The sequence below is a fragment of the Corapipo altera genome, unplaced genomic scaffold (genome assembly GCF_003945725.1).
Source record: "Corapipo altera isolate COAL_440 unplaced genomic scaffold, ASM394572v1 1, whole genome shotgun sequence".
NCBI classification, from domain to species: Eukaryota; Metazoa; Chordata; class Aves; order Passeriformes; family Pipridae; genus Corapipo; species Corapipo altera.
The window spans coordinates 23,633,822-23,644,926 of record NW_020884873.1 but is presented as its reverse complement, the minus strand read 5'-3'; the positions used below and the strand labels follow the sequence as shown (position 1 = coordinate 23,644,926).

At 34.9% G+C, this 11,105-nt stretch overlaps 1 protein-coding gene across 1 annotated transcript; it reads right to left on the bottom strand.

Annotated features, from left to right (window-relative positions):
* Positions 1 to 207: 207 nt before the first annotated feature.
* Positions 208 to 10,104, bottom strand: LUM (lumican). The gene is made up of 3 exons (XM_027663312.1): positions 9,766 to 10,104; positions 6,022 to 6,918; positions 208 to 1,233 (listed from the first exon to the last, which is right to left on the bottom strand). The coding sequence occupies exons 2-3, from the start codon at positions 6,896 to 6,898 to the stop codon at positions 1,079 to 1,081; spliced, it is 1,032 nt and encodes a 343-aa protein (XP_027519113.1). The 5' UTR covers positions 6,899 to 6,918; positions 9,766 to 10,104; the 3' UTR covers positions 208 to 1,078.
* Between the last annotated feature and the right edge of the window lie 1,001 nt (positions 10,105 to 11,105).

Genomic DNA, 11,105 nt, shown 5'->3' with positions numbered 1-11,105 from the left:
TACTACCATGCCTCTACCATGTGTAGCCGCATTTTACTCACTGTCTGTGGTTCCTGAGAGATTTCATTGTTGTTTTAACTATACTGAAACATTAATTTCTTGTTTTTTTCGTAGTGCCATGATTCCCATACTGCAAACTTCATAATGCGTCAACTTACTAGCCAACATAAGTGCAGTGGAGCATGCTAAATTACATTTATAAACGTATTGAAACTTCAAAGTAGAGAAAACAGTTTATTTAACCTTACAATAAATTTTAATAATAATAGAATAGCTTAGATTATCTTGTCTCAACCCGATTTTTTTGCAATGTATAAGAGAAAGAAACATAGTTGAAAATGATATGGACACAAGAACACTATTTGATATCTTTTATTTCCTACACACTGGTTAAGAGTAGCATGCAATTAATTGAATAAAAATATATGTATATATGATTTATTTTGAAATAACAATTATACCAGTAAAGGATAAAAATCTTACCATGCAAGTTAAATGAAAGTATGAAAAAAGAAAAGGTAAAAATTTTTTAACCTTTTTTTTCCCTGATTATCTTTCACATATTCCATTAATTTAATAATGTCATAGGCTCTGAAAAGATATTTTCATACATTTTAAATTTTCTTAGATTGTTAAATCATTTTTTTCTTTATCATTGATAGAAATATATAAAAGGTACGATAATTAATAAAGTTGGAGAGGAATCTGGTATTTACACAGGCCAGCTCATACTTTTCAGTATAACCCATGATGAAACTCACATGACTTCCATGTAAGTTTGGAACCAGCTGACATGTACTGCATGCATGGACATAGATTTCTCTGAGTGTTTTTCACTCACCTAGCCAGGTGAAAGCATATTTTGCACTATATCTGGTCATTCTTGTGCTTTCTAAATACAAATATTTGTAAAAATAAACCTTTAGGCTGCCAAGTGCATGCTAAACATTAACAAACAGAATGGATAATAGGCAGATTGACACTTCTTTTAAGGCATATCTTAATTTTAAAGCACTATCATGATGTGTTATTCCTGTAGTTACTGCTCTTAGAAGAGAATTGGGTAATCCCAGGTGTCTCACTCCAGTGAAATCTCAGCAGCCACCCGAAGGCAGTTGTACATCTCCTGTGGCAGGTCAGCCCGAGTGAGGTTGTTTCCATCCAGGCGCAAATGTGTGATCCTGGAATAGGTCGTTGGCCCAACTACCTTACAGAAGCTGCTCAACGGGAACTCTGAATCAAAGAGAACAGAAACAAGAGAAAACATGAATAATTAGGACAAGAAGGACAAAGCCATTCTTTTTCTGTTTGTTTTTTTTTTTTTTAAATTTTAGTTGGGAATTTTTCCCTTAGTTTATTATACTATTTTTAATATTTTGCATATACAGTGATGTAAATCCCCATGAGTTTACTGGAACTTGACAGACTTGTGTTAGGAGACGTTCTTTCCATTAGTTGTGAGATGTTCAGAATTTATATATCATGATATATATCTCTCTATTCAGTTGAAGTATTATTTGGTTCACATACCACCAGAGAGATCTCGAATAGAAATCTGTCTTGTAAACTATGATCAGTATTAACTGTAAGCTAGGAATTAGATGAATCACTGAGGTTCTCTGCTCAGTATACATAAGCACAGACATACACATATTATAGATCTCTTTCATGCAATGACCTATTCTCAAGAGACAATGTGTGTGAATAAATCTGATATCCCCTGCATACAACATAGTGTAATTCTGCAAAGATGATCTTTTGTTCTCACCTGTGTTTTCTTTGAGTCAGACAGACAATTAGTCTAATGAAAAGCTCCATGACTACTAAAGAAGCAGTCTGAGAGACTGATCCCTCTTCAGGCCACTGACGTGAGGTGAATTCATACAGAAAATATTTTAAAGGGATGAAGGGACTCCTTCGATGAACCTGTATACCAGCAGACAGATTTCATGTTTTCAGTTGCTTTTAAGTTGCAAAGCACTAGGTCTCATAATTTATGAGAAATAAAGTTAGCACTCAAGAGTGGATGCCATTTTAACTACCAATCGTATGTCATTCGTGGACTTTTGAAAACACCACCTTATGTTTCTTTTCTACATGGCTATTTAACTCATCTAAGAAAATGTGATGACCTATTTCATGTTGCAGTACTACTGGAAGTGAAGGAAGTAGCTTTTGTACCTCCACATTAAGTTCTGGATTACCATTGGGTACCTCCAGGACTGGCATTACAATAATCTTTTGTCTCTGATGAAACTGGGCTTTTGCAAACTAAGTATAAATGTACAGGCAGTTCTTTAAAGCATGAGAGCTTAGGTAAATTTTTGGACAGAGATATGATATTAAGAATGGGTAAAGACTCATGTCTCTTTCACAAAATAAGTTGTTTTGAGTAGGGATTAAGGATATATAATTCAAATATCAGATCATGATCATCAATTTAATTAAAGCAAATAAAAACAATTTCTGATATTTTGTTTAGTGTGCAGCCTTCTTTTGGAAGGGTAAGAGATGAAAAACATCCTTTGAACAGTCTACATCATAATATAGTAAAATTTTAAGACCTCAGAACAATTCTGATACTCTTCTGATTCAGAATGTACCAGCAGAAATGAACTGATGAATCTTATGATTTAAGATCATATAGTCTGAGAGATGTTTATAGGATTATTTCTGTGTGTAATTTTGCTGAATGGAAGTCTAAGTTCCTGAAACTTTTAACTGTTTTTCTTGGCTATACCGTTAACTATTTAGATCCAGTTTTCTACAGAGAGCTTGGGTTTAATTTATAAAGTTTAAAATAAACATGAATTCTAATGTAGATTTTTTTCCATTGTCTTGTCATTCAGGAATGACATGGTAAGTATATTTTTTTTAAAGGCAGACATTAAAAAGCTTTATAAATTTACTTGCTTGATTGGGCTTTTTTCTTCCATATTGTTATTTTTTAGCATATATACTAATGTTTGATTGCAAAGAAGTTATGCTTATAGAAGTTGGGTAGATGTTTAAACTACTCAAAGGATGTAAGCTTCATGCCTGTAAACTGTAAAATTTAACTGTTACTGAAACACTCATCTGTGTTGACTATGATACTGAAACTACTTGGGAAATGGATGTGGATCTAGTCCTCACAGAAGTCAAATGAACTCCGTCATGGACTTCAGTGGGATTTTGCTCCACTGTTTGAATTTGGGTATTAACTTTTTATCCAGTTCATATAATTGTCAGTCATTAGAAGTGTATTAAAAACGTATTAAAATTTATTAAAAATGTTCGTTTTTTTACTTGAAGTCTTCACTAGCAAAAAATAAGATAAGAGGGTCTTGATGTGCTGTTATCAGAATGATCTGAACAGGAACTGCAATCAGTGAGACCAGAGCACTGTTGCATAAAATATCTCAGTAGCTTACTTCCTCCTTTGTTACATTTATTCATGTTGCAGGGGTTAGAATGTCTTCCTGAATTTATAATCAGGTTCAGGGGCAGTGTACCTGGAATTTTTCTCACATATTTTCCCAACACAGGATTCTTGCATAAGCTGGACACTGAGAATAAGAAAGGTTGGATGAAAATTGGATTTTTATCTGAACAATTATGTTCTCACTAAAAGTACCTGTTGTCATAAGAAATTCTGATATTCCAACAAACTACCTGAAATATGTGGGAGAAAAAAAATAAATAAAGTAGGAGCAGGCGATTGTTTGATGGAGTGAGCCACATAAAGGACCATCAAGCACCACCACAACTAACTCTGTTCATAATAAGTGCAATTGTGCTACAGGTCCTGATGCAGTCAATGGACAGAAACAGAATATATAGCTCCCCTTAACTATCCTCTGGAACATTTTCACACTTCCCCATTTATACTCCATTTACATGGTATCTGCTTGCTGGTGTTTCATGTGGGAGCAACAATTCTCTCCTTAATCCTTTATAGGTACAAATGAAATATGGAGAAGTCCATCTTTGGACCTTCTTCTTGTATCACCAAACCTCTTTGATTCTCATATTTTCCATCCTACAAGTATGTGTGTGTGTGTGTTTGTGTGCGTGTGTGTTTGTGTGCCTGTGTGTTTGTGTGTGTGCACAGTGTATGTATATAATACTAATGGCATCTTAAAAACATGGTAGGTAACCACTGCTATTATTATACAGAAAAATCCACCCTTAAATTACTATTAATAGGAAATATTAAAAGACATTTCAATTTAGAAGTTATGGTTTAGGTTTGAGGTATGGAGAAAGCAAAGCATTTTATAAATTTTCCATGGTCCTGTGCTAGCCTGGAGGTCCAACCAGCATCAGGTACAAGAGGTGATGTATATAGTTGGCACCCACATTCAGTATAATGGATGTGCTTCAATATAGAGATCAGAGTTACTTTGAATTTGTCTTCTTTGCAGTTTGCTATCTACTTTACACACTGTTCCTTGCAACACAAAGGATGACAGAACATACTGAAGTGAAACCAATTCTGCTACACATTTTTAATGTCCATGTTTATCAGCTCTTGTTAAAAAAACTCAGTCACTCAAATGAGAGTATTTCTCAAACAGACTTTTTTGTGTATACCAATGCATAATGACTGTAGGAAGTTCTTGGTGAAACTCATGGACATTAATTTAGAGAAATATTTCTTTTCTTTCTGGTAATATCAAAAAAGCTTAGTACCCAGGTATCTTGCAGAAGGCTCAGAACAATGTTTCTAAGCAGTGAAAATTACCTCATATATCTCATGAGAAACTAAAAGTCATCATTGTTAGCTATTTTAGTAGTGGCAGAGTATCAGATGGAGTTCCACAGGTTGCTGCAGCGCCTTAGACAGGAAGTATTAACTCATTGTTTTCCCTCATCAAAACAAGGAACTGAGATGCAGTAGAAAAGAAAACCACCATAACATCAAGGAAAATGTGAAATATAGTAAATATAAAACATTTCAAAAGGTCTTACCCTTCATCTGGTAAGATCTGCACTAAAAGTATTTGGCTTTAAAGGCTACATCTGTATGGAGTTGGCTTTGTATGGAATAGCTGACACTGATACTCTTAAACTCTTGATGGATACAAAACAGGCAAACAAAAGGGGGGACTTTATGGTTTATTTTATGCCAGCTAGCAAGGTGATGTAAATCCTCCTGCAGAAATCCTGGTATGTTGGACAGACCTCCCTCTCCATCAAGGACCACCACTGACAGGAGTGGTCTTCTGACATGATGGTGAGATCTCTCCAGATCTGCAACACCTCCTTGTGGACCCAGGAATAGGATAGCCTCGTAAAAGGCCTGCCTCAGTAGAAACCTCTGTGAGTTCATGCAAAGTATGACATTAATTGACTCCAGAAGGAACACTTTTCAAACCGTGAGTGAATGGAGACAAGCTTGCCACCTGACCATATGATGTGTGAAATGGGAATAAAAAGGAAGAATGGGGCAGCTCTTTGGATTTCAGGATAGGTTTGGAGGGATACTGCAGGAGACAAGGGAGGAAAGAAAGAAAAGAAGTTGCTTTTTTGTTGTATCTTTTTCACTGTGTCTTGTACCTGATACCCTACAAATTTTTTGTCTTCTTCCTCTCCTTTCCCTCCAGCACTTTCACTACCAGCTTCCTGAAAGCCTATGCATACCCTTAGCTGATATCTGTCTCTTCTTGTTGATTTAAGAATTCTGAATTCTTTTGCACTAACCAAACTTTTCGCAGTTTTTTCCTCAGCTGCATAAGAAAACTCCATTGGTTTCTATGCAGTTACTCAATTTACATGAGATGAGAATTTAAGCAATAATTTCCATGGTAGTATAAAACCAGAAATTTCTCTCTTTAAGGATATTTTGAGACACTATTAGATAAATGTCTGTCTTTTAACGTTAACATGGACAACAGTCAGATAAATGTCAGTGTATTAACAGTCTAACCAGTACCATTTCTTCAGAGAAATGCTTCATCTGTCATTTCAGATACCTACATTGACCATCAGTGTCTAGTCTGTGGTTAACATTAACGAAAATATGCAAATTTAACTCACTGTTAATTTTGTTGACTTGGAGGTAGAAGTTTTCGAGGTTCTCACTGACAGTTGGAATGCTCTTCAGCTGATTGAAGGAGAGATCCAACTCAACCAGCGATGTGATATTGAAGACATTTCCTGGTATTCCAGAATCTGTTAATTTATTGTGGGATAAACGTAGGTATTGCAGGGTTTTGAAACCTTGGAAGTACTCATCAGGAACATTGGAAATCTGGTTATTATCAAAATACAGCATGAGTAAGGAGTGAGGCAGTCCTGTCGGTAGCTTTGTAAGTTGATTGAAGCTTAAGTCAAGATACAAAAGTGAATTCAGGCCTTTAAAAGCCCCAGAAATGGAATCTGCTTTCAGCTGGTTGTTCTGGAGGTGAATGACAGTCAGATTCATCAGCCCCTCAAGTGCACCAGGATTGACTTTTGTGATCTTATTGTGACTTAACTGCAGGTCATCTAGAGTTTTGGGGAGTGGTCCAACAGCTTCAGTCAAATTGTTGTAGTTAATGTGAAGTTTCTTCAGATTCTTTAGTTTAGAGAAGACTCTTCCCTTAATTTTTGAATTTTCCAAATGGTTGTGATCTAGGATCAGCCACTGTAGGTCTGTTACATTATCAAACGCATTCTCTTCAATTCCCTCAATCATATTGTTTCGAAGATAAAGATATTTTATTCCACTTGGTACAATCGGAATGGTTTTCAGCTTAAGATTGTCACAATACATGGCAGTAGGGTAGCTCAAAGGACAGTTACATTCTGGGGCACAGACTGCTGCGGATGGCCCAAAAGGATCATAACCATAATCATCTCCAGGACCATAGTCATATTGGCAAAAAATGCCACTGATCAGTAACAGCAAGACAGGTAGGGAGTCTAAAGTCATCTTCCTAATATGTCTTGTCCCTGTATGGTGAAAGGGAATAAAAAAGTTATAACTTTAATTTTTTTCTCTCTTTCAGCAATATGCAAAATTTTACCGCACAAATTATAATTTTAATGCTATGATTTAATTATATTTTAAATTATTATAATTAAAAATCAATTATAATTTAAAAATAATTAGGTTTCCTGTTTAAAGCTATTAATTAAGGAAAAAAATATTGGTTTGTTAGTGTTACATTGTTGCTACTATAAACTTACTGCCCGTCTTGTTATAATCTGCCTTTGTCATGCAAAACTGCAGGCCATTCTGTTGTTGTAAGTAAAACATTCTTTATATCTTTCTACATTCATTAAGTCTCAAGAAAGTTGACAAAGCCCAAGGTTTTTAAACTTGACAAAGAATTTTCAGTTTTGCTGAAGGCCGTGTTCAGAGTCAGTTCCGCCATTTAAATTCTTTTGAGTATTCCTAATGTACTGAATTGCCTCATATTTAAACATGAGGTTATTTGACTTAAGCTTGAAAAAGACAGGGAAGTTACAAACTGACAGTAATGATCTGCTGCATTGTGTGTTTTTAAGACATGTATAGCTTGAAATATCTCTTTCTCATGGATCATGTGCAGTAAAGCATGGTCCACTGAGTTTCATATTCACCTAGAGGACAAACTAATAGAAATAAATAGCATATCTTGGACATGCCAAACAACCCATATTACATATGTGTGCAGAAGGATACTCTATCAAATATGAATCTACAGTGGATCTGAAACAACTGATTTTCAGATAGTGAAAATGTCCTTAAAAATTCTCTGTATAACAAATGTGTTGATTACATTGTGTGTCCATTCTAAATCAATCAAACAACGAAACACTGGCTTCACATAGATTTCCAGTTCACATGGAGTAAAGTATGTGAAAAAAATCAATGTCCTTGGGGATATTTTGCTGAGATTCAACTGGAGTGGTCTCACTTTTTAAAAGCATATCTTTCTCATCAAATACTCCACAAGTTGCTGATTAATCTGTGCAGATTAGTATCTTGATTATATTTCTTACTACCTAGACAGATATTTTGCTGGTAAAGTAGGTCCAGCATCAGTAAAGTCAGTGAGCTTGCTTTGATTTTCACCAGCAAAAGATAAGGTTCCAGGTATTCAGCTGCTGTTCAGAGAGTGAGAGGATTAAGAAAATCCTAAAACTTTTTGTTCCCAAGTAATTTCAGAAAGTATGTGAAGCCTACAAACAGACCACTAGATACTGACTTCAGATCTGGGCAATCTTCCACAAAGTTAGTCCCTGAATAAGGAATATGATTACATATTTTTTCCATGGTGTTGGTCCCATCACATTTAACCAATAACAAATCGTAGGATAATCATTGAAATATTAGTTATCAGTGTAATTTCCTTTGTCTGTTCTTCATTACTGCATGAGAGCATGCAAACTCAACCTTCAGTCCCCTGTTGGTATAAACAAGTACAGCTGGTATGAAAGCAAATAATGCAGTAACACAATTCAGCTCATAATTTGGTCCTATTCAGGTACTAAACATTAAGGAAGGAACACCAAGGGCTTCTGTATTCAAAGTATAAACGAGAGTATAGTGAACCTCTAGAACTACATTCTTTGGGTGGTATTTTTTACACATCTATGTAATTTATAGCCTTAAAGATAAAATAACAGACATTATTAATTCAAATTCTATTGCTTTTCTAGTTTCAAATTTTATTTGTAGTGTTAAGTTTCATTATTGATATCATAGACTGGCAGTCCTTTAAGTAGTGTACAAAGTTTAACTTCTCTGAAGATCCCTGGAAGTAATTAAAATAACAAGTGCTTTGAATTAATTTATCAACAACATTTTAAACTGTATGTTACAACTCTGTGGTTCAAGGACATATGGGCATGCACGTGGCATAAAATAACAAAGCACATATATAGTGTTTGTAACTTGTTTTATTAATGAATTTCTCATTCAGGTATCTAAACATTTGTCTGTCAGGAGTGTAAAAGGTTAATAGGTTATGTACATATGCTTGTTTGTTGCACTGAATTACATGACTCCAAAAGATAAAATCAGAATACATTCTTAGACAGTTATCTTACAACATAAGCATGATTGAAATAATTGCCTGTGTTTGCTCTAAGCAGTTATGTTGTAAAATACCTGTGAAAATATTTGTGAAGTAGCTCAGGAAACTTGTCAAATCATACTAAATGTAAATCCATGATTCTGGAAAAATGCTCACTACATTAGAGTAGATATCCTATTCAAACTATTTTTGATCTTTTCTATACTACCTTAACTGTAAAGTTGTTGTGGAAAAAAACGAAATATAAAATTATAAGTAAATCAACCTTAATTCTGTAGCATAACTTCTTACACAGTTTGAAAAAGACTATATTTTTAAAAGTTTCAACAGTATAGTTAAAATGTACCTTAAAATTAACTAAAAAATTCAAAATATCTATAGTTTTCCTCTCATTGTTTATGTGGTTAATTATTTAAATATCAGGATACCTTGCTTCTTTGTAGAATGAAGCAGAATGATTTAACAAATGGAGTTTATGGAGCTCTTACTAACAGATTATGAATGAAAAAATACACGAGTACTCTTACAAATTTCTTTGTACTGTATATCAACTCTTGTTCTGAATAGAATGAAACAGACTATAAAAAGATGCAACACTGATCTACAAAATATGTGAAGCTGTTTTAAGGAAACTGAGAAAGCAAATCCACTAAGCAACTGGTGATTTGTGCTCAGTTTACAAATTGGCAAACTTATCCTGTCATGTTTTCATGTTCCCACTGCAGCTACATTTAAATAACTGAACATTACAGTAAAAACATGCAGCAGCACTTACCTTACTGCCTTGAAGTTGCTTTCCTTAATTCCCAGAGCAGATGCAATAAGAGACTGTATCGACCAATATATGCTCTTAAGAGTGTCAGGAGATAAAAGTCTGCCAGATCCTCTGTGTTACAAGAGGGGAAAAGAAAAAAAAGCCCTAGTCACGCTGTTCTCTGAAGCTGCTATGTCATCATGGTGATCTTGTGGTGTCGCATGTACAAAAATGCAGCTCTCTAATGAAGTGCAGGTGGATACCATATTTTGTACAAGGACAACCCATCTGTTATTCCTGTAGGATGACCGAATGATATTTCACATACCTGAGAAAGTTTATAAGTCATAGGCTTATAGAGTAATTTTTGTATTTTAGAGGGAAATCATTTTAGATTGAAAAATAAATTGCAAACAGGTTTTTGTTTTCCAACTTATTTTATACTGCTAGACATGAGCTAACACATAGCACTCAGACCTCAATGCTGCTGGGCTTCTTCAGCCAAGTGACTCATTCATTTTTCTGCCTTTTTCTTTAACTATCTTATGACCACAGTAAAATACCCTTAATAGAAGCTTTAGTTTAAGGATCAGATCCAAAAGATGCAGCATTATCTTCCAATCATAACCTTTTCCACACTACATACTGAGTTCAAAGATTCTTCTGCAAATCATTGGAATTGATTTGGTCTGGAGATTTCCGTTGGTGGTTGAATGTGTGTTTGTTTAATAAAAACACATCCCAGGAATGGTTTTTCAGCAGTTACTGTAAACTCCCTTCATACATTTCTTCATTTTTGCACTTACAGCTTTCTCCTGCTTTTCAGAATCTGGAACTACTCAGCTTTATGTTGTCTGTTTCTTATTCCATGGATGTAGTTCAAGAATTCCTCTTAAGGCTTGGATGACATGTTATTTTCACAAGGCAGTGTCGAAAAATAATGCATTAAGACAGCAACTATTTAAAGTGGGTGTAAAACTTCCATAATAACACTCCCTTACCTCTAAAAGGTGTATATCTTTTTAAAAAAACATTGGATGGGGACAAATGTCAAGCATGCATATGTTTGCATATGTTTGTGCATGTTTAAAATGCACAAGCCATTTTAAAGTGACTTGCATGTTTAATTGCATTTGACTGTAATTGTTGGGCATAGAAGTTAGGGGTTTTTTGTCCATTATCAACTCACTATCTTTATGAAAAGTTATGGTACAGAATGTGGCTGGGCTGAGAACTCCAGCAGCTTCCCGAAGAAGAGGAACCTGGACATGGCCGTCCCCCAAAATCTGCCGTTGATACATTTCACTCTCCACACCAGTGAAGGTTTCTGGGAGCAGAGAAAGGCCAGTCCCTTTCCCTGA

Bases quoted from the DNA above. Each gene is read 5' to 3' on its own strand.
- LUM (XM_027663312.1), bottom strand. From the start codon at position 6,898: ATGACTTTAGACTCCCTACCTGTCTTGCTGTTACTGATCAGTGGCATT. The intron at 1,234-6,021 runs GTGAGTTAAATT...TCTTTGATTCAG, and splicing joins CCAAGTCAACAAAATTAACA to AGTTCCCGTTGAGCAGCTTC.